General features: G+C 44.2%; 1 protein-coding gene across 1 annotated transcript in view; it reads right to left on the reverse strand.

Annotated features, from left to right (window-relative positions):
- Positions 1–454: 454 nt before the first annotated feature.
- igsf8 (immunoglobulin superfamily, member 8) overlaps positions 455–21,329 on the reverse strand; it is a 32,395-nt gene continuing 11,520 nt past the window's right edge. The window contains exons 4-8 of the mRNA XM_084316571.1: positions 16,555–17,022; positions 8,477–8,652; positions 4,976–5,228; positions 4,331–4,780; positions 455–2,909 (exon numbers count right to left, since the gene is read on the reverse strand). Coding sequence (XP_084172697.1) covers positions 2,782–2,909; positions 4,331–4,780; positions 4,976–5,228; positions 8,477–8,652; positions 16,555–17,022 — 1,475 coding nt within the window. The 3' untranslated portion in view covers positions 455–2,781. The remainder of the gene's footprint in view (positions 2,910–4,330; positions 4,781–4,975; positions 5,229–8,476; positions 8,653–16,554; positions 17,023–21,329) is intronic.

The following is a 21,329-nucleotide window of genomic DNA, read 5'->3' on the forward strand; positions in this document are numbered from 1 at the left end:
GCGTACGCGTAGTCCTTGTGGTTCTTTGTATTTGCTGTGTACCCAGAGTGGCCTGTGTTGGGCGTGACCGTAGTATTTCATGGGCGTTTCAGTGTGCGATGGATGGACTTGTCCAAAACGTAACGCCATTATTAATTAAGGTGAGTACTAAGCCCCACCATTTAGGTGCAAGTGTGCTTTTGCAAATTCATTTTTGCTTTGTATGATCAAATGTTATTCAGATTTCACACTCAAAATGTCCATTTCACTACCAAAGAAAAGAGAGGACTTGCGTAGTGTGTTTGCATGTCCCTTTCCGCAAAATGACTAAATGTCTAATAAGTAGATCTTCCCAAACTCCTTTTCATTACATGTGCAAAGAAGGTGCTTTTGCGCCGGTATTAGAAAAATACAATGACGCCACAGTGGAAGAATAGGTTACACCTTGACACAAAAGTAACATTACCAAGTGGGGTGTTTTTATTGGTTTATCAAACGGCAGCATTGCCAAAGCACCATAACAAACAAACTGAACATTAGGCCTACGTCCACTTGTAATGCAAAATGCAAATTAACATAGTAGTGGTATTAAAGCAAAAAATCCATACACAACATGACACCATGTTCATAACAACAGTGGTTAAGATCTTCAAACACAATGGATACAGCAGTTTTGTACTGTGCGAATGTCTGAAATATAACGGTGCAAAAAAAACATGGAAAATAGAGTGTGAAGTGGCCACTATTCTCACAGGGGACAAGAGATTTATATAGATCAAATGCTAGCCACACTGACGTTGTAATACTGTGAGAGAGGGGGAGGAGAAACATAAATACGAGGATTAGGAACCAGTGAGCATGCAGCATCTAGGTTACTTCTACTCCAAAATGTCATTCAGTACTGTACTGTGCTGCTGCATGCATATGCATGCGTACGTGTGCGTATCTGTGTGTGTGTCTGTGTGTGCGTGTCTGTGTGCGTGTCTGTGTCTGTGTGTAGGGACAAATCAGCTTTGGCTGGTTGATCCGGAGCAGAGTAGCTCAGGAAGCAAGCAGAGCTGTGATTTTATTTCGTAATGTGCATGAATAACATTTGTAATAGGGGTTTGGAGGCCAGGTTAGGGAGATTAGGGAGATTTATGAGATCTCTCGCTCTCTCTCTTGCACACACACGCACGATTCAGAGAAAGAGACAGAAGTAAACAAAGACAGAAAGAGAGATGGAAAAGAGCAATAGGATTTTCTGCTTTTCATTTTCAGAGACCCTTGTAGAATATTCCAAACAAAAGGAATCTTTCCTTCCTCCTTTCATGGCAAAATAAAACAAAAACATCCAACAAGGATTGGTAAACATTATGCAGAACTGCTTGCTCGACTGAACATCCAGAAAACACATTACTTTGAAGAGGGGTTTGGAATGCATCCATATTTTAACAAGTGCTCAGACATTGCCCGTCTGTCAGACATATTTCTGCAGGCTCACAGCAGTAACTACTCATAAGTCTTGGCACTAGAGACCCCTCGCTAGGGCACACCATAATGTGACGTTGATAATGATAACAAGAACTCACTGAACCATGCCTGGTTATACGGTCACATGGCTGGAGACCCTCAGGGACATGTTTTCATAACTGTTTAAACATACCGGTAGCATAAAAAAAGGGGAATTCTTTTTTTTCTCTACAGTGTTTTTCTATTCGAGTTCAACCCCTTGACAAGAACACAAAAGCAACCATTAGCACTAGATTAAGTACAGCCTTGTGAAGAAAATGAAATTAAGAAGTTGAGGAGGGAACCAAGAGGCTATTGGTCCCCTGCTCATTTTGGTCCCAACTTAAGTGCTTGAGAAGAGAACGGAACAGACTGCTGTAGCTAGAATATTAAACGGAGGAGTCTTGCCAAAAAGCAAACACAGAATTTCAAGTAGGGTCTCGCTTTAGTCAACATGTCTGTACAATAAAAAATAGCTAAACTCTCTGGAGTATATACACACATACTTCAGCTCAGTGCATTATCAACGGATAACTCGTAATATCTCTCTCTGTCAAATGTGTACAAGTATTTACAGAAAGTATTTCGTAAATCGGGTCTCAGCGTTTTTGGAATGTCCCTTTGCCGGGGCCTTTGTGGTTAAGTCACAGATGGAGACTTTGTTATCATGCAGAGAGGGGTGCTGGTGTTGAAGGCAGCGGAAGGTCCCTGTCCACTTAGAGCTTTTCTGGAAGCTGTACAGCACACATTAGTGTCTGAACAGAGACTGGCTGTCTGGCAGTGGCAGGGCAAGTGGAACTTCAACATGCAAGTAGCGTTCAGACAACATCCATGTGGCCTTTAGAACAGGATGCAGTGTGGAGACTTTACTTTTAAAGAAAGTGTCTTTAAAACAGCCTCTGCAATATTCTTTTCTTGTAAATGTTAATGAGAATATAGTTATTTAGCGTCCCTACCACCTGGATTTTGTTTGTTTGTTGGTTTGATCTTTTATACTACAAATAGTACCTTTAATCCATACCGACATCTATGTAGACAGATCTATGAACAATAACATAATACGTTTGACAACATTTTCGGGACTAAAAAACAGTTTGGTGCCGTTGTAACAGATACTCATCTGTGTACTCATCACGTTCGCAGGGTCCTTAAGAAGTCTACCTTCTTAACATCTTCACTGCGTCATGTTAGAAGTTCCCCAAAGTTCAATAGTTTACCAATTCTTCCAACATTTCATTGTTCCGTTCACAAAGAGTCATCCCATCTTCAGAAACATTTTGAAGCTTTCAAACAGGCAGTAGGACAAGGCTCCTATTTCTGACTGCGCTGCCTGGCCAGCCGGTTCATGAAGCAACAGGTTACCGTGGCGATGATGACGATGCCTACAAACAGGGCCGTGGAGACTCCGATGACCAGGGGGACGAGGAGGAGGTCAGCGGCTGGGGAACAAAAGGAAAGAAAAGGAGAGAGAGGGAAAGAGGGAGGTAGCAATGTTAAAAATAAGACTGGTCCTTAATGCAAAAAAGACCAAGTACATGACCTTATCTCGCTCTCGAGCTAATACAGCTGTCCCCCCGATTCTGACACTGGAAGGGACATGCCTTGACAAAGTAGCATCCTATAAATATCTGGGCATATGGATTGATGAAAAGATGGCCTTTGATGTTCATATTGGGAACCTACTGAGAAAACTTAGACCTAAACTGGGCTTTTTCTTCCGGTTAAAGAAATGTTTCCCGTCTGAAGCCAGGAAGAGAATTGTGCAGAGTTCCTTTCTGCCTGTATTAGACTATGGCGATGTAATCTATATGCATGCTCCTTCCTCCCTGCTTAAAAAGCTGGATTCTGCGTACCATACTGCCATACGTTTTGTAACAGGTGCAGGCTCTCGCACCCACCACTGCACTTTGTATCAGTCATTAGGATGGTCCTCTCTGTACCAAAGAAGACAATCACACATGTTGATTTTTATCCTTAAGTCATTGCTAGGTAAGCTGCCCTTATATATCTCCAGACTTCTGTCCTTTTATACTTGCTTTTTTAATACCAGACGAGCAGCAAATGGGATGCTGTTAAATGTTCCTTTGATGCAGTCAGAGCTTGGTAAAGCTGCATTCTCCCACTATGCTCCCTTTTTATGGAATACGCTGCAAGTGAAACTTTGTCTACAGGCACTTCCTACTGTGAATGCTTTTAAAGGTATGCTACGATTAGCCCTTTATGAAACATGTAACTGTTTTACCTGATGCTATTGTTGATGTGATTATGCTCCTTGCCACTGCACAAATGACCCTCTGTATTTATATTTGAATTGTATGTTTTTTGTTTAATGCCCTGTTTTATGTTGAAACTTGTTGTGTGCTGTGTTGGTCAGGACTCCCTGGAAGAAGAGATCTTGTATCTCAATGGGACATTCCTGGATAAATAAAGGATAAATAAAAAAAAAAAAAAAAAATGATGCTTGTATGAGGATGAAAATAACTATTATTCCCACACTCTAGACTAGATCAGAGTAGGATCACTGGTAAGTTCTAATTAATTGGCGTGTGATACAGTACGACGGGCAGAAGAAAGGGCACCTAAAGGACAACCGCTATAATCCAATTACCGTGATCCCATTAGTGCAACAAAGGGCACAGCCAAGAAAGTAGGTAACTTTACTGATTGTACTGCCTCCTTGATGGGAATTGATTTGCAGACATTTGCACAAAAAAAAGAAAAACATGCGTTGTGTTGACCTATTTGAATAATCTATTTAACTTGATTTCCCACATTACTGTATTCTACATATAGCTCTACTCCGTTTGCCATCTCTCGCCACAACACGGGTCTATGAAACACGACAACTGTAGACACTTACCTCTGGCATACAGGTAAACGGTCACGGTGGATGACTCTGCCTTAGCTCCTGTGTTGTACCAGCCTCCATGAGGGTCCTGCCCCCACACCTCCGCCTGGCAGACATACAGTCCCTGGTCCTCCACGGCAGCGGAGTGGACCCTCAGCCTGTAGCTGTCGGCTGACTGACGGTCTATGCTAACCTCGCTGCCGTTGGCGTAGATCTGGGCGACGCCTTCGTAGGTCAGAGCGGCAATGAGCCTCGGCTTCTCCTCCACCGGGGGGGCAGGGGGGGGTGTTGGGGATGCCCCCCTTATAATGAGGCGCTCTGGGATTGGCCGCTGCAGCCACTGCACCTGCAGCTGGGCGGGGCCAGTGGTCGTCATGGAGATGTTGCAGATCAGAGTGATGGTGCTGCCTCGCTTCAGCAGGGGGCCGCGGGGAAGCTCAGCCACCGCTGACACCACCACCTCTGTGGAAGGCAGGGATTTATTAGTTTTGGATCGGTGGACAAAAATTTCTACAAGTAAAAATAATTATAATAATTTTTAAATGCTTTGCGTTAATTTCTGACACGTCTGATACAATCTCTGCATCAATGCTTTAGCCTGGTGTTGGCCTGATCCCGGTACATCCCGGACTGTATGTGAACGCTGAAGTCTCTCACCTTTGGTCTTGAGGTTCACGGTGACTCCGTCAGACCTCTGAGTGATGGTGGCGGGAGCTGAAGGCCCGGGGTTTCTCTTCCCGGCGTACACGCTCACCGCACACCGATACACCCCGGAGTCGGACGGGCGGGCCGAGAACAGCCTCAGGGAGTACCTGCCCTCCGCCACCTTCTCCATGGAGCCCCCACCCCCTCGGCTCAGGTCGTCCCCCCAGCTGACCACTCCGTCCGGGTTCATCCGGGCCACCTCCACCTTCGGAGAAGAGCAGAAAACGGATTGGACTTCATTAGTAGAATATATGGTAGATGCAGTTATCAAAATAGATATTAAACTTCATTACTACAACAGAACAGATGACTCCAGAGTGCAAATATAACCCTGTTTATACTGTATATCTTAAAATGTTTACCCCATCATCAGCGTACATCATGTTCCTTTCTCAATTGTTCATCACCGGGAGAGTGTGTGTGTGTGTGTGGGTGGGGGGGGGGGGGGGGGGGTGGGGGGAGGCCTGTAGCTGTTCCGCAACTGTAGCTATTTCCGGGGTAGGCCTGATTGGCCCCGACAGGCACGTGACCCGCCGCGGCCACGCCCCGCGGCAGCCTCGCGACGCGGCAACGAGGCTGCTGTGGTTCACAGGTGCTTTCCGCCTTCAACGCCGCCCGCAGCATTAGGCAGGAGTTCGCGGCGCCTTTCACATCGCAGTCATCAGTCATAATAATCACGCCGCAGTCGGCAGTCATGCAATCATTTATCATTTAACATTTGAAAGGCATACATTGTTGTATGAAATAAAATAGTATAGAGACATATGTACAGCGTCGCGATCGCAGTCGGCAGTCATGCAATCATTTAACATTTGAAAGGCATACATTGTTGTATGAAATAAAATAGTATAGAGACATATGTACAGCGTTCGATGCAGAATAGAAGTAACCGAGTTAGACCAGCTACACATACAATATACAATACGCTATAGTGCAAAGCAGAAATGGGATGAGGTACAATTTACAGTAAGGTGTATATGTTGCGATGTGAAAGGCGCCGCGAACTCCTGCCTAATGCTGCGGGCGGCGTTGAAGGCGGAAAGCGCCTGTGAACCACAGCAGCCTCGTTGCCGCGTCGCGAGGCTGCCGCGGGGCGTGGCCGCGGCGGGTCACGTGCCTGTCGGGGCCAATCAGGCCTACCCCGGAAATAGCTACAGTTGCGGAACAGCTACAGGCGGGGGGGGAGACACGGATGCTACAGTAGTATTTCCTCCAGACGTTTTCCTTGGTAGTGGGAACTTGGAAGGCATTTGGATTTGGCTAAAACTTGCCTTTGGAAACAACACAAGTGTTTGTTTGGTTTTTCTATGGCACTGCTTCTAGGCAGGGTATCATAACCCTGATCATTTGTTTATTGCTAAATTTATAAAAAGGCCTAATGTGTCAAAAGATTAAGTATTGTGGTGGTGCAGAGATGTCCCGGCCTACAAATTTTACTCTACAGACTTAATTTTGTCCCATTTTGTCCCATCACCCAATTATGTCGTTATGCTACCCTACTGTCGGTCTGGGGAGGGTGTACTGTAGACTACCACATGCCTCCTCCTATACATATATACAGCTAGGAGTTTCACTGGGAGACTGTAACTGTAACTTAGACAAGTCAGCAGCAGCAGGAACTCTTTCCCACACGAGTGGCTCACACAGTTTATATGGCTAAAATATCGCTAAGATAGAAAGATCTTGTATTGTATGTGTACAGTGTGGCCAAACTTAGTTTGTTGATTGGACCACAAGGTTTAAACATGAAGCAAAATAACACTGAAGCAAATATACATGAGATGTATCCTGTGACGGCACTAAAAACAGACTTCTGGATGCTAAGGGACTGTTGCAAAAGTGCACACTGAGAACATTTAAAATGGAATATTGTTAAGGAGTACCGTAGTAGCCAGCGTGGTGTGTTGGGGGCGCAGGGGGTAACATCAGCTCAAGACAGTGTTGTAGGACTCGAGTCCAAGACTGATCTTCAGGACTCGCGAGTCCACTTGGACTTGAGCACCGATGACTCGGACTTGGACTCGAGTATTGACTGCATTCGGACTCGGAAGGTGCAGACGAGGACTCTGACTTGTTAATTGATAAATAGTTATTTATTTTATTAAAAAAATTGTAATAGACCCTAATCATTTGGCATAAGATATTGATGCATTTGTTTGGCAATTGTGTCACAAAGTAAATAAATTCCCTTTGAAATGGTGACCGCTGTGTCATTTGGACTTGGACTCGAAAACTGGGGACTCGAGACTCGGCCTCGAGATTTAGTGACTCGACTACAACACTGACTCAAGAGACACTAACAAACTGAACAAGCTGGTGAGGAAGGCTAGCTCCGTAGTGGGAGTTGAACTGGATAAACAAGGAAGATGAGGGGAAAAAACACCCCCCCTCTCTCACCTCTATCTTTTATAATTTTTACTCATAGTTTATCTTGTTCTATATACCTTCTATCTGATGTTTTCTCTATATTTTATTGTCACTTCCATTATCCTGCCTGTGCCTCCCCTTCTCCGTGCTGCTTTTGAACCATGAATTTCCCCAAGGGGATTATTAAAGGAACATCTCATCTTATCTTATGATATCGTCCCAACAACATGGAGGCTTCATTTGTATTGGCTGCATTTGAAGAACACTGTCAGTCCATTTGAGTAGAATACATTTTTAAAAAGGAGAGATAATGAAATGGAAACAGTACGAGTTGTGCCAAATGTAGATTTAAAATGTCATCCATTTGAATAATTCACATTATGTTCTTCCTGTGCCCCAGGACAGTTCAGTCAGTATTTCTGAACATGCACCTCTCTCTTCTAAAGATAGAAATCAGAGAGAGATCCCTCCAATAAGGGTTTTGCAGTAGGTCACAGTCACACCAGTGCTTCTAGTGGAAAAGGTTAGTCTGGAGCCCTGTGTTAAAACTTACATTTTAAAAGTATATAATATATACTTTTAAAATGTAAGTTTTAACACAGGGCTCCAGACTAACCTATATTATATGCTACTTTATTTATCCCCATCTTGAAATGTCATATATACAGTATTTGTGTAGCATGCAAGTGTGTACACACACATACAGCAGTTTTTATTTATAAAGTACAAGGGCTTCACTCTTAACACCACCCTGTGCTATATGTGCTAGCATATCCAAATCCATCAACGATTCAATTCCAATTATTCAGGCAAATATTGAATTTGAATGATTTTCAAATGTGTAGGAGGTATAGAAATGTGTCAGGACTGACTCAATCAGCAACACTTAATATTAGCCGTTAAAACCTTACACCAATATACTAGTTTGCAACATTGTGTTTATTAACTAAATTAACCAAATTCAATTAATTATGGTTAGCATCTCCCTTTAAAACAACCAATGCTGCTGGACTTCCACATTCATATCTCTACTGGGCGCAAGTACATGAAACAAATCAACTTTAAAATCAACAGAAGCGCCATTACCTCCACCCCTCCTCCAGCACCGTCGCTGCTCACAGAGCCTCTCTTCATCCACTGGACCAGCAGACCAGACGTCCCCCCGGAGGGGAGCCCCGACACCTCGCAGGTCAGACCGAGGGGCGAACCAGCCTGCAGGGTCACCTCCCCCCTGGGAGAGGAGGTCACACTCAGAGACTCCGCTGGAGGGAGGAGAAGGAGGAGAGGGGAGGAGGAGGAGAGGGGGGGGAGGGGGGGGTTCAGTTGTGTTTTCTGTTATAGAGTTGATCCCAGAAGAACGGTCTGCAGCACATAAAACCAGAGCAAACACAGAGACCACAGCACACAGCTGAGGGACAAGACACGGGGACACGGATGCTACAGTAGTATTTCCTCCAGACGTTTTCCTTGGTAGTGGGAACTTGGAAGGCATTTGGATTTGGCTAAAACTTGCCTTTGGAAACAACACACGTGTTTGTTTGGTTTTTCTATGGCAGTGCTTCTAGGCAGGGTATCATAACCCTGATCATTTGTTTAATTGCTAAATTTATAAAAAGGCCTAATGTGTCAAAAGATTAAGTATTATGGTGGTGCAGAGATGTCCCAGCCACGTGTATCACTTCCGCAACGGATTTAGTCGGATTTCGGTTTCCGGGTTCGCCTGATTGGCCGCGACGGCCACGTGACACGCATGGCACGCCCCCGCGGCAGCCTTGCCGCTGCGAATCAGTCAGAGCAATATTGTCGCGCCATCTTCTGAGTGCAGACGCGCTGCTGTTTAATCACTTTTCCCACTTCAATGACAGAGCTGCTGTTTAATGCTCACTTTTCCCACTTCAATGACAGAGCTGCTGTTTAATGCTCACTTTTCCCACTTCAATGACAGAGCTGCTGTTTAATGCTCACTTTTCCCACTTCAATGACAGAGCTGCTGTTTAATGCTCACTTTTCCCACTTCAATGACAGAGCTGCTGTTTAATGCTCACTTTTTCCACTTCAATGACAGAGCTGCTGTTTAATAATATTGTCGCGTTGTGGAAAGCAGGATGAGAGAGCGTAGATTTCAGTGTGTATCATTTAATCATTTATCATTTAACATTTAAAGGCATACATTGTTGTCATACAGAAGTACAGAATACTTTTATCCAAAATGCTTCTTACTGTTACTGTTAGAGACTGTGCTAGACAAGATAAGTATGAAATAAAATAGTATAGCATGTAAAATAGAAGTAAAAATAGAGGTCACGCTGTTCAGTATAGACATATGTACAATGTTCGATGCAGAATAGAAGTAACTGAGTTACCATACAATATACAATATACTATGCAATGTACTAATATACAATACGCTATAGTGCAAAGCAGCAATGGGATGAGGTACAATTTACAGTAAGGTGTACGAGTTGCAGTGCAAATGCTTCTTACTGTTGCGCTCCAGAGACTGTTACTGTACCATACAATATACAATATACTATGCAATGTACTAATATACAATACGCTATAGTGCAAAGCAGAAATGTAAGGTGTACGAGTTGCAGTGCAAATGCTTCTTAGCTCTGTCATTGAAGTGGGAAAAGTGAGCATTAAACAGCAGCTCTGTCATTGAAGTGGGAAAAGTGATTAAACAGCAGCGCGTCTGCACTCAGAAGATGGCGCGACAATATTGCTCTGACTGATTCGCAGCGGCAACGCTGCTGCTGCCGCGGGGGCGTGCCACGCGTGTCACGTGGCCAATCAGGCGAACCCGGAAACCGAAATCTGACTAAATCCGTTGCGGAAGTGATACACGCGTACCGGCCTACAAATTGTACTCTACAGACTTTTTTCCCATTTTCTCCCATCCCCCAATTATGTCGTTATGCTACCCTACTGTCGGTATGGGGAGGGTGTACTGTAGACTACCACATGCCTCCTCCTATACATATATACAGTATATACAGCTAGGAGTTTCACTGGGAGACTGTAACGCACATGGAGGTTCACACTATCTCCCCCAGATGCCCTCCCTGCTGAACAGGCGCCCGACTGAACAGTAGGAGTTGCTATTGCAACGACCAGGACCAGGGCTTGACATAAACGTTTTGGCTCACCAGCCACTGTGGTAGGGCTGGGTAATTAATCGAGAAAAAAATCGCGATCTCGATTCATAGACCTAGGCAATCTAATTTCTAAGTTATGACAATTTTTTTTCTATTAAAATCTTTTTTTTATTAAATTCTTCTTTTTTCTTTTTACTTTACTTTTTAAATGATTTTATTGAAAAAATAAGAATAGTGATCTCAATTCTTAGAGAGAAAAATCGTGATTCACATTTTAGCAAGAATCGCCCAGCCCCTAGCCATTAGTTCATACCGGTTGAACTAATGATTGACGGTATTAAACTGGAAAGGGCATTTGAGAATACATTTCTGGGTGTAATAATAGACCACAAACTCAACTGGAAACCTCAAGTCAAATATTGTGTTGGTGTTTTATGTAAGATAAGACACATTCTAAACCAAAAAACACCCTTGCCCCCTTCCTTTTCGTCATAGTCCTCGACTATGCGCTCAGGAAGGCCATTAATGGACGGGAGCAGGAACTTGGTCTCACAATAACCCCAAGGAGATCGAGACGACACCCCGCCGTAGTCCTAACAGACCTGGACTACGTGGACGACATCAGCCTGCTCTCTGACCTCGTGGAGCAGGCACAGGAACTCCTGTGCAGAGTGGAGACGGAGTGCGCCAAGGTTGGCCTTAGGCTAAATGCCAAGAAAACCGAGGTCATAATGTATAACATCCTCCCGGATCATCCACCTCTAACGACAACAGGAGGCACTGCTCTAAAGGAAGTCGGTGATTTCAAATACCTGGGCTTGTGGGTCAACTCGTCCGAGCAAGACCTTAAAGTGAGGAAGGCGCTTGCACGGAGGGCTCTGAACGGCATGACCAGTGTGTGGAAATCCAACCTCCCCCGACAAATCAAGCTCAACTTCTTTCATGCAACAGTTGAGTCTGTCCTTTTGTATGGCAGTGAATGCTGGACCCTGAAGCCCACCCTGCAGAAGTCCCTGGATGGGTGCTACACCAGAATGATGCGTGTGGTGCTCAACATCAACAGGGATGAGCATGTCACTAATGCAAACTTGTATGGGGGGGTGCTAAGGGTGAGCGAGAAAGTGGCAGTCAGGAGAATGAGGCTGGCAGGTCACTGCCAGAGACACCATGAGCTGCCAACCAGCAAACTTGTGCTGTGGGAGCCAACACACAGGCATCGATCACGAGGACGTCCTACATTAACATACGTGGACCGTGGACGTACTCAGGAGAGATGCGGGAACAGAAAGCACCGGCAAGCTAGCCAGATGCATGGAGGATCGGGATGACTGGAAGCACCGATGGAGGGCCCGTCCGAGGACGACCTAGATAGATAGAAAGTGACATCACGTGTCTCCCATCAGTCATGCGTGCTACATTCAGGCCCACGCCCACCGGGGGCTGTTTTCTTCACACAAAAAGTATTTTACACACAAGTCGATTATTAATTATAATATAGAATATTCGTTAACAACCCTACTTATCAGCCCTGAGTGGAACATGGAAAGCCAAACTTTCCCTCACTGTACCAAAAACCCGTACCGAAGCGTGGTTTTTGTGTACCGTTACACCCCTACTATATACACATCAGAATCTGACACCACCACTACGGCTCACTCCTTTGATGATTTGGATGCCAAGTAATAAAGCCCCGGGCCCGGATGGTTATCCAACCACATTTTTTTTAAAGGTTTTGTGATAAATTGGCCGAGGGTGTATACAATACAATACAATGTATACAATGAGCAAGGCAGACAGCCACTTGTCTCACCCTTACTTGGGCTTCTATTTTCCACCTCCTCAAGAAGGACAAGGACCCCACTTCCCTCCTCAATGTGGATGTCAAGTGTTGGCAAAATTGTTGGCTGGTCGTCTAGAGAATCCCCATCTTTGGAGTTCCTGAGAACATTCCAGATTGTGGGTTTTTATATGTTGTTGTTATATTACTGTGTTGTTGTTTTGTCCTGTTCACTGTTTTTACTGTTTATAAAAGAAAATTGTAATTAAGAAATGTAAAAAAAATAAAGAATAGGAGCACTGATCTAAAATCACAGGTCAAAAATTTGAGACTTTGTGTGATTGGACTTTGATCTGATGTGATTCATGCATAGATGCATAGTGCTGGCACTGGCAGACAGTAAAAGTAAGTGTATGACACAAGTCTATGACACTTGTGATGCATCGCAGTAATGTTCTCTCACACACTACAACCTACTGTATAATTACCATTGTGAGCAAAACCTCACAGCCCTTCTCTAAACAAAGACCTACCTAACAATGGATGTATTATATTTCATACACATTAACTAGACAAAAGGGGAACTGTCACACCATTGTATCAGACAGAGTGCAGGCCCTGGGACAATATAGATTGTAAAGAGTGCAAGTATCTGGCAGATAAGATAAAAAAGCATGCATTGAGGAACGTGTATGTCTCAACTTCTGTAACTTGTATTAAATGGTAAATGGCTGCTTTTTTATATAGCGCTTTTATCCAAAGCGCTTTACAATTTGTTACTCACATTTATTTTACCCATTCATTCACACATTCACTCACACACCGACGGCGGAGGCAACCATGCAACTAAGGTGCCAACATGCTCATCGGGAGCAATTAGGGGTTAAGTGTCTCGCTCAAGGACACATCGACACACTGCCCGGGAGGAGCGGGAATCAAACCGGGAACCTCCGGATTGCCAGACGACTGCTCTACCTCCTGAGCCACTGTCGCCCCCCTCTATTAGAAATAGAGATATGACCTAATTTACAATTTGTTCCAATAGATACATCTCTCTGTGTGACTACAATCATTTGGTAGATGCTTAGAAGGACACTACTAGCCTGGAGAAAAATAATAATAATTATTATTAATAATAATTTACATGATATATTCATCCCGTCTGTACATCAGAACGGTCCAGTCAGTATCTGTGAACAGGGCACCACTCATCCCTAAAGCTGGAGGCCGGAGAGATCCCTCAAATGTGCAATGTCACCTGGATGTAAAATCTAATGTGTGATGTCACCTGGATGTAAAATCTAATGTGTGATGTCACCTGGATGTAAAATCTAATGTGCGATGTCACCTGGATGTAAAATCTAATGTGCGATGTCACCTGGATGTAAAATCGAATGTGCGATGTCACCTGGATGTAAAATCTAATGTGCGATGTCACCTGGATGTAAAATCTAATGTGCGATGTCACCTGGATGTAAAATCTAATGTGTGATGTCACCTGGATGTAAAATCCAATGTGCGATGTCACCTGGATGTAAAATCTAATGTGTGATGTCACCTGGATGTAAAATCTAATGTGCGATGTCACCTGGATGTAAAATCGAATGTGTGATGTCACCTGGATGTAAAATCTAATGTGTGATGTCACCTGGATGTAAAATCTAATATGTGATGTCACCTGGATGTAAAATCTAATGTGTGATGTCACCTGGATGTAAAATCTAGTGCTGCTCTGTGGACAGTAAATGGCACACTGGCTTAGTGGGCTGGTTCAAATTCTGGTTAAGACCGGTTCGCATAGCAATACTAGAATATCTAGCAGAAAAACATAATTTCCACCAACTCAGTGCCCCATTCAGTGTCCACAGAACATGGTCCCAGATGTGATATCCAGGTGACAAGCTTTCCAAGATCACAAATTCAAAAGGTCCGATTCCTAGCTTTAGGAGAGAGAATTAATTGACATAACTTTCCTGGGGCAAGGAGTAGCTAATGTGAAGCTACCTACCTCGTTTATAATTAAATAATATAGTTGAATTGTTGAAATATACCTTCTTGACCAAAGCTCGCCTTGCTTCTCCTGGCTCTCAGAGAAGCTCAGGAGATGATGCAGCCAGTGGTGGGGGGGCGTTTGAGGATTCAGATGACATAATCATTAGGAGCAAACACAAGGCTGCTGGAAACCATCCCGAAGCCCTAATTAGGAACAGACACTATAGGAGCTCATTCATTAGCCGTAATGCTTCTGTGCCGTCTGGTGGTCAGAGAAACACATGTGGTCTTCCTTAAGAGTTTCCTCGGCAGGGGAACCTCCACTTGCCCTCAGACACTCTGGTGTTGTTCTAAACGGATTGAGTGGTTTGGTCTGACGGGAAGATGGTAAATCGCCTTCCCAGCCTATTAAGAGGCCACAGTGTGGGTAAAGAAAGACTACGTAACGTAATCCTTTATACCTACACCTGCTCCTACCTAATCCTTTATACCTACACCTGCTCCTACCTAATCCTTTATACCTACATCCTGCTCCTACCCATCATTTATACCTACACCTGCTCCTTTGATAAGCAGGCAGGCAGCCAGCCAGACAATCACCCCGACGTGGCATCCACAGAAGCAAACCACTCATACAGCCAACAAAGCAGTCGACATTCACCCAGTCAGGGGGTCAGTCTGACAGCCCACCAGCCGACCCCCCAGTCACACCCAGCCATCTTCCCACCTATCCAGTCAACCATGTCAGCCAGCCAGCCAGACAGGTACTCAGGAAATCTGCTACCTAATCCCCAAGTCAATCAACCAACGAATAAGCCAGCAAGCCAGTCAACAGTCAGTCAGCCATCCATCCAGCCAGCTAGTCGGGCAGCCTGTACGTTAATGCCAAGCAAGCAGTGCAAAAATGCTTCCGCATTCGTCACCGCACGCTAGTGCGGTAAAGCGCCCTTCTTTTCAGACAAATGCTACCGTGCGTGCACCGGCGGCGGCGTGCTCGCTCAGGTGCGTGCGTGCGCCGGCGTGCTCGCGCGAGGTGCCCGCGCATGCGCATGAGATCCCGCCTTGAGCGGAGCTCAATATATATAAGTCACCGCCCCTTATTCAGTATCTACCAATAGCTCAATTGGCAAGGACACATGGCTGTGGATCCTATGGCTTGTTTGCTGGCGAGTTCGAATCCCATCGAAAATATTTTTTAACGTGATTTTTTTTTAACGTGTATTATTTCGCCGGTTAAGGTTATTTCGCCGGTTAAGGTTAGGCATGGTTAAGGTTAAGGTTAAGGTTAGGCATTGTTTCGGAGTTGGTTAAGGTTAGAACGGTTAAGTTTAGGCGCTGTTAAGGAGCTGGTTAAGGTTAGAGTTTGTCAAAGAGAATGGCAATATAATTTCTATGGTTAAGGTTAGGCATGGTTTCGGAGTTGGTTAAGGTTAGAACGGTTAAGTTTAGGCGTTGTTAAGGAGCTGGTTAAGGTTAGAGTTTGTCAAAGAGAATGGCAATAGACAGCCTATTTCCGCGCGACCTGGGCGCTGGGCGGCGGAAAATGAAAGGCGCATTACTGCATGCCACTACGATAAATTTTTGCACTGCTTGCTTGGCATAAAGCTACACGCAGTCGGGCAGTTAGCCAATTAGTCATTCAGCCTACCCATCCAATTTGTAAATCAGCCAGCCAGCCAGCCAGCCAGTCGAGCATTGAGTAATCCTGCCATCAAGGTTTGTGTCTGGGTTTTGGAAAGAGCCCAAAGTACCCAACAGCTCTGCAAGACTAGGCCTATGGATCCCATCCCCTTGGCAACAGAGGAACAATCAAGAGAGCAAGTTAGTTAATTCGCAATAACCTTTTACTCCTACAGTGTTTGAACATTTATTTTGTGTGTGCACTGGGCATTCTACAATGTTTGTCAAAATAGGTTCCAGCTACTTGAACCTGTGAGAAACATAATTATTGTGAGATATCTAGGTACATGGCCATGATTGAGCTCTTGACTCATGAAACATCCTTTCAAGGCACTTACAACCTAAGCACAGTTTAAAACCATGATGACTAACCACTGTGTATCAGTCTAGCGGTTTTAGCTGATTTTCTTTGTCTTTTGTCTTCCTTTTTATCTTTTAGCTGTTTTCTTGTTGTGTTACTACTTTTAATGTTGTCCGTTTACTGGTCATCATTGTAAATGAGGGCAACCTCAATGGTCTATGAGCTCTAAATAAAGGTTTGATGACGATGATGACGAGTATCTATAGTTAGTTACTATAATTATGTTGTTGGACAACAGTTATGGAGCTGAACTCACCTAGGCGTTGAACCGTCAGGTTGCCGATGTCCAGGGTCCGCTGTGCTATCTTCTGCCACTTTCCATCGGGGTCCAGGATCCACTGGGAGGCCTCGCAGTAATACGAGCCGGTGTCCTCCGGCTCCACGGCACTCATCCTCATCACGTACAAGTCCCGCCCACCTTCGCCAGCCTTCTTCTCCAGTGTGATCTCTCCGTCGTCGTACCTCTTCTTGTAAGTGCTGCTGCCGCCAGCATTGATCCCCAACACCCGGTCAATGGCGATGATCTCCCTGACGGTGCTGACCTCACCTCCCGCCCCGGTGCTCCCCGAACCGTCACCGCCACGCTTCCCGAACATGACTGACAGGTGCGTGTGCTGCTTGGATTGGACGGCGGCCGAGCATGTGAGTGTTATTTCCGCCCCCTCTGGCGTGGGCAGGCCAGTCAGCGAGCGGGTGTAGCTGATCTGGAGCGTGTCGGGGATCACTGCATGGACACAAGAGGAAAACAGACATGACATTACAGAGAGGCAGGGCAGGAGCCTGACAGGGACACAAGACATCATGCCTAATAACATTTTCTGTTGCCTCGTTTTCTTTCCATGTTGCGGGGATGATTATGAAAAAGGAACAGGTAGGAGCCCAAGCCATTCAAAAGGGCACTGGCTTTGGGCACTGCTTTGGTGAGGTAGGTTGTTACGACGATGATAAACATATACTGCAGCGAAGACGCAACAGCCTATACATTTAGAGGACGCAATTACAACATGATAATAATTCATTACATTTATATAGTGCTTTTCTCAGACTCAAAAGTGATTTACAACATAGGGTGGAAATTGCCTCCTTCACCACCACTGGTGGCACCTAACCTTGTGCTACGCAGCCTCAATGGCTACCATACACTGGCACCCGGCACACATCACACTACACACAGTGGCTGAACGGCTCAGGAGGAGACAGGGATTGATATCAGCCAATTAAGGGGAAGGGATGATTAGGTGGTCTTGATGTCAGAGTCCTGATTGGGAATTTGGTCTGTTTTCAACCAGGTGATTTGGGGGAGTTCAAAGCTAGTTGCACTGCGTTTTATTGACGTCACGTGCACGCTCCCCCCCCGCGCGCGCACGTGCGCATAAATGTTCCCTGGCATGCGCACAGGATGTAGCCTTCAATATATAAAGAAATTATATTGTCAACAGATATGGTGGAAAAACAAACAATGTTTTAAATGTAATTGTAGTTACATTTGAGCGGGTTGGGGTGATCATTTGATTCATGGCGCTGAATCCCCTTTCACATTCTGCAGTGCTGCATGGAATGACTTTTGTGCATACGTATTTTACTGTGTAGTGTAGTGGATGGTTGGATAGGATGGAATAGACACAGAGCTCCCTGCCCCCTCCCCTCAGGTTTGGTGTGAACGATGGTCTGACTCAGGCAGAGCACCGTTCACGCCAAACCTGTGAATGTGATTGCCATGAAATGGGTTGCATTCCATGCGCTATGGTTATGCTTATGAGAGGTAGCCAGGTACACGTGACGAGTCGAGTGCAGCGCGTTCTTGAGTGCGTGTGCACATCCATGCATGTGCGTGCACGCGCTTCTGCTCACAAAAGCTGGTTGCTCGGCGTGCAACCCCGTCCCATGAGCAACGCACCCCTGGCTGTACGTACTACTACACTGATCTCTCCACACACAAGCACACATGAACACACACACCACATATTCTGCACTCTCTCACACACAAACACACCACAGGTCACTTTAATCACATGAGAAGAGGTCACTTTAGAGGTCACTTTAAAGGAAAGAAAAAAGGTCACTTTAAAGGAATAAACAAAACATAACTGGATGTTTTTGTATAGTATAGTTAGGATAGCATAGTGAGTGACATAGGGTACAACTGTATATTGTATAGAAGTGTACATAGGACTCATTGCCTTTTGTATTTTATCCTAGTATTTTTATCGTGTCTATTTTATTTCTATTCTATTTTATTCTATTATTATTTGTATTATTTGCACAATCGAAGCGGGCATGGCCACCTTCATTTCACTATATGTCTTGTGTATGTGATGAATAAACTTCTTGAATCTTGAATCTACTATGTATCATTTGATTGAATAATTTGAATGATAGATAAGAGAGGAAGAAATCTGTGGAAATGAGGAGCATGAAAATAGCCTGACCAAACACCTGTTGTAAGAGGAAGTGGAATACGTTTACAGAGGGAGAGTGTGTGTGAGCTGGAGTGAGAAAGTCATAGGGCCGATAAAGCAGAGAGCAAAGTCCAGAGGAATATAAAACCTAGGAGTAGGAATGAAGACATCAATGAGCAACAACTCAGACACACATCAGTATTACACAATGCACAATGGTGAATTTCATCAATGTGGTTGAGGTTTTTGTAGCATGCGGACGGGTAGTAAAGTACCACTGTCTGGTTAGAAAACAAAGAAAAGCCTGGGCCCTCATTCATCAACGTGGCGTAGAAAATGTTCTATTTCCACACGTAAGCACAGAATTTAGAATCAGTGCACGCACAGAAAAAACGGGATTTACCACACGTGCGTACGCAGGTTCTACGCACACCTGTCATGATAAATATGACTTTGATCCTACGTTTGAGCTCTTGCACTGTTTTAAGTATTTGCATACCAGAACCGCCCCGATTAACCATATACGGTAATGGAATACCCCCATGAAATGTGGAAAAATGGACTAAGCCGAGGGAAGCGTGTTATGAGACAGGCTGACAGACGTGTACACGTACGGTGATGTCGGATATGATATCTATTAACCATTGCTGCCTGGGCAGCGCAAACACTAATAAAGACCGTGCTGGAATATGACTGCCTTTTCCCGTGTTGTTTGATTAATACCCAGGGATTAAAGTTCTCCTCAACTTTATTCCAAATCGCGATGGATTTTCCGTCAATTTTCTACCTGCTGCATATGATTTCTAGAGGCATACTACAATCTATTTTGATGTCAGTATTTTGTAGCCTATATAAACAATAATACGAGAGCATATACAAGAACAATGAATCTCACTGCATGTATGATGTAGCCTGCCTTTCAATACATGAACTTGAATTCCATCATGTTTGTGTGCGGGACTCACAAGGCTGTTGTCACAATGGGTGGTACCGGTACAGTAATAACAGTCTACACAATATCACGATGGACCATGCCATAGCCTATGTTCTATTATGACATGATCTGTGACGACAAATGTTCTAGAATGTTTGATTAAGATATCATACTCTGACAGCATGCCTATGATCAACAAAAACGCGAACTTGAATCCCATCATCATATTTACATAGTCTGTCCACTATCTGGTGTCATTGCAATGCGTTTTTTATTCTTTCTTATACAGTAAAAAGGGGGAAGAACACTATATCGTGGGTGTTCATATGACTTGTATTCTGCTTACAGCTTCGAAACTCCACTTGTTTCGTTTAACGTAAAGCCTTTTAAATATAATCAAAACGTTCCCGTGTTTCTGCGGTCTGTGCGCAAAATAATAACGAGTTGAGCTACGCGGAGCGCAGTCAGTCAGTACACCCCGTATATTCCGATAACGCTATATAAACCATGCTGCATTCATTCTGAGAGAAAGATCTATTATTCCAAATGCTATTTATAGGGTTTTGACCATAATTACACTACTGTTGCTATTTTACAATGAACTATAATGAATTACGGTTCATACAGAACATGCCAGTGTTGAAACTAATGCACAGAAGCTCATTTCCTTGTTGTAATAATATATTCTACCACTGGGCGTCAGCTAAGTGTGCTCCGAGCTGTGCGTACACATAAGCACGAAGTCAAGTTCAAGTTGAAATTGATGAATCCCACTCTTTGCTTAGAAATGGTCGTACGCACAGGTTAAGCACATATCTGTGCGTAAGACACGTTGATGAATGAGGGCCCAGTGGTTTCCACTACCCATCCAGAGCTAAACTTAACCAGGGACTTTTTTATGCTATTATTCTTTTCACATCATGTTGCATACAGATTTGATTTGCCAGAAAGGCCGTAGTTCCAAATAAACAAAGTCTGCTTTCAACTCCATGCTGTAAGCATATTGATTTGGCCCTGGTAGCACCGCTGCCCTGCTGTGGAAAAGAGGCTAACAGAGATGAATCCTTCATTCCAAGAACTGGACTGTTCATTCCCAGGATGCACTGATGCCGATAGTGGTATTGGGCCAATCTCAGGCTAAAACGAAAAGATCTGTATCTGAGAATTTCCCCAATTATAAAATCCTTTACCAAGAGAGATTCAGAAATCAACAAAAAAGTTACTTGATTTTCTGTATATTTAGTGCGTCTCTCTAATGGAGAAATTGATTATATCACCATAATTTTTGTCCAATGACCCCAAACTATTGCTCTAGGTCTATTACACTGGGGTAAATGTAATGGATTGGATTGGGACACGGTATCGGTCGATACTTAAAAGTTCAGGACTCGATATCAGCAGTAAAATTCAGCCAGGAATCTGAATTAGGGCAGCACAATTTAAAGATTGCGATTATTGTGGACAATATTGCGATTGCGATATAGTAAATAAATGGTGTCATGAGCAGTGTTAATTTTTTCAACGAAAATTATGACGAAAGATGTTCATCAACAAAGCTTTTTCCCGCAACGACAACGAGACGTGACGTCACGTTAATGTTGATCATGTGACACTAACGTGACTTTTTATTTTTCATATAATGTTGGGTACATGCTCAGTAGAGTTAGAACGCTCCCAGTCTTAGGGGCTGTGATATTT

This window comes from Notolepis coatsorum (assembly GCF_963971535.1).
Source record: "Notolepis coatsorum genome assembly, chromosome: 6".
In the NCBI taxonomy this organism is placed as follows: Eukaryota; Metazoa; Chordata; class Actinopteri; order Aulopiformes; family Paralepididae; genus Notolepis; species Notolepis coatsorum.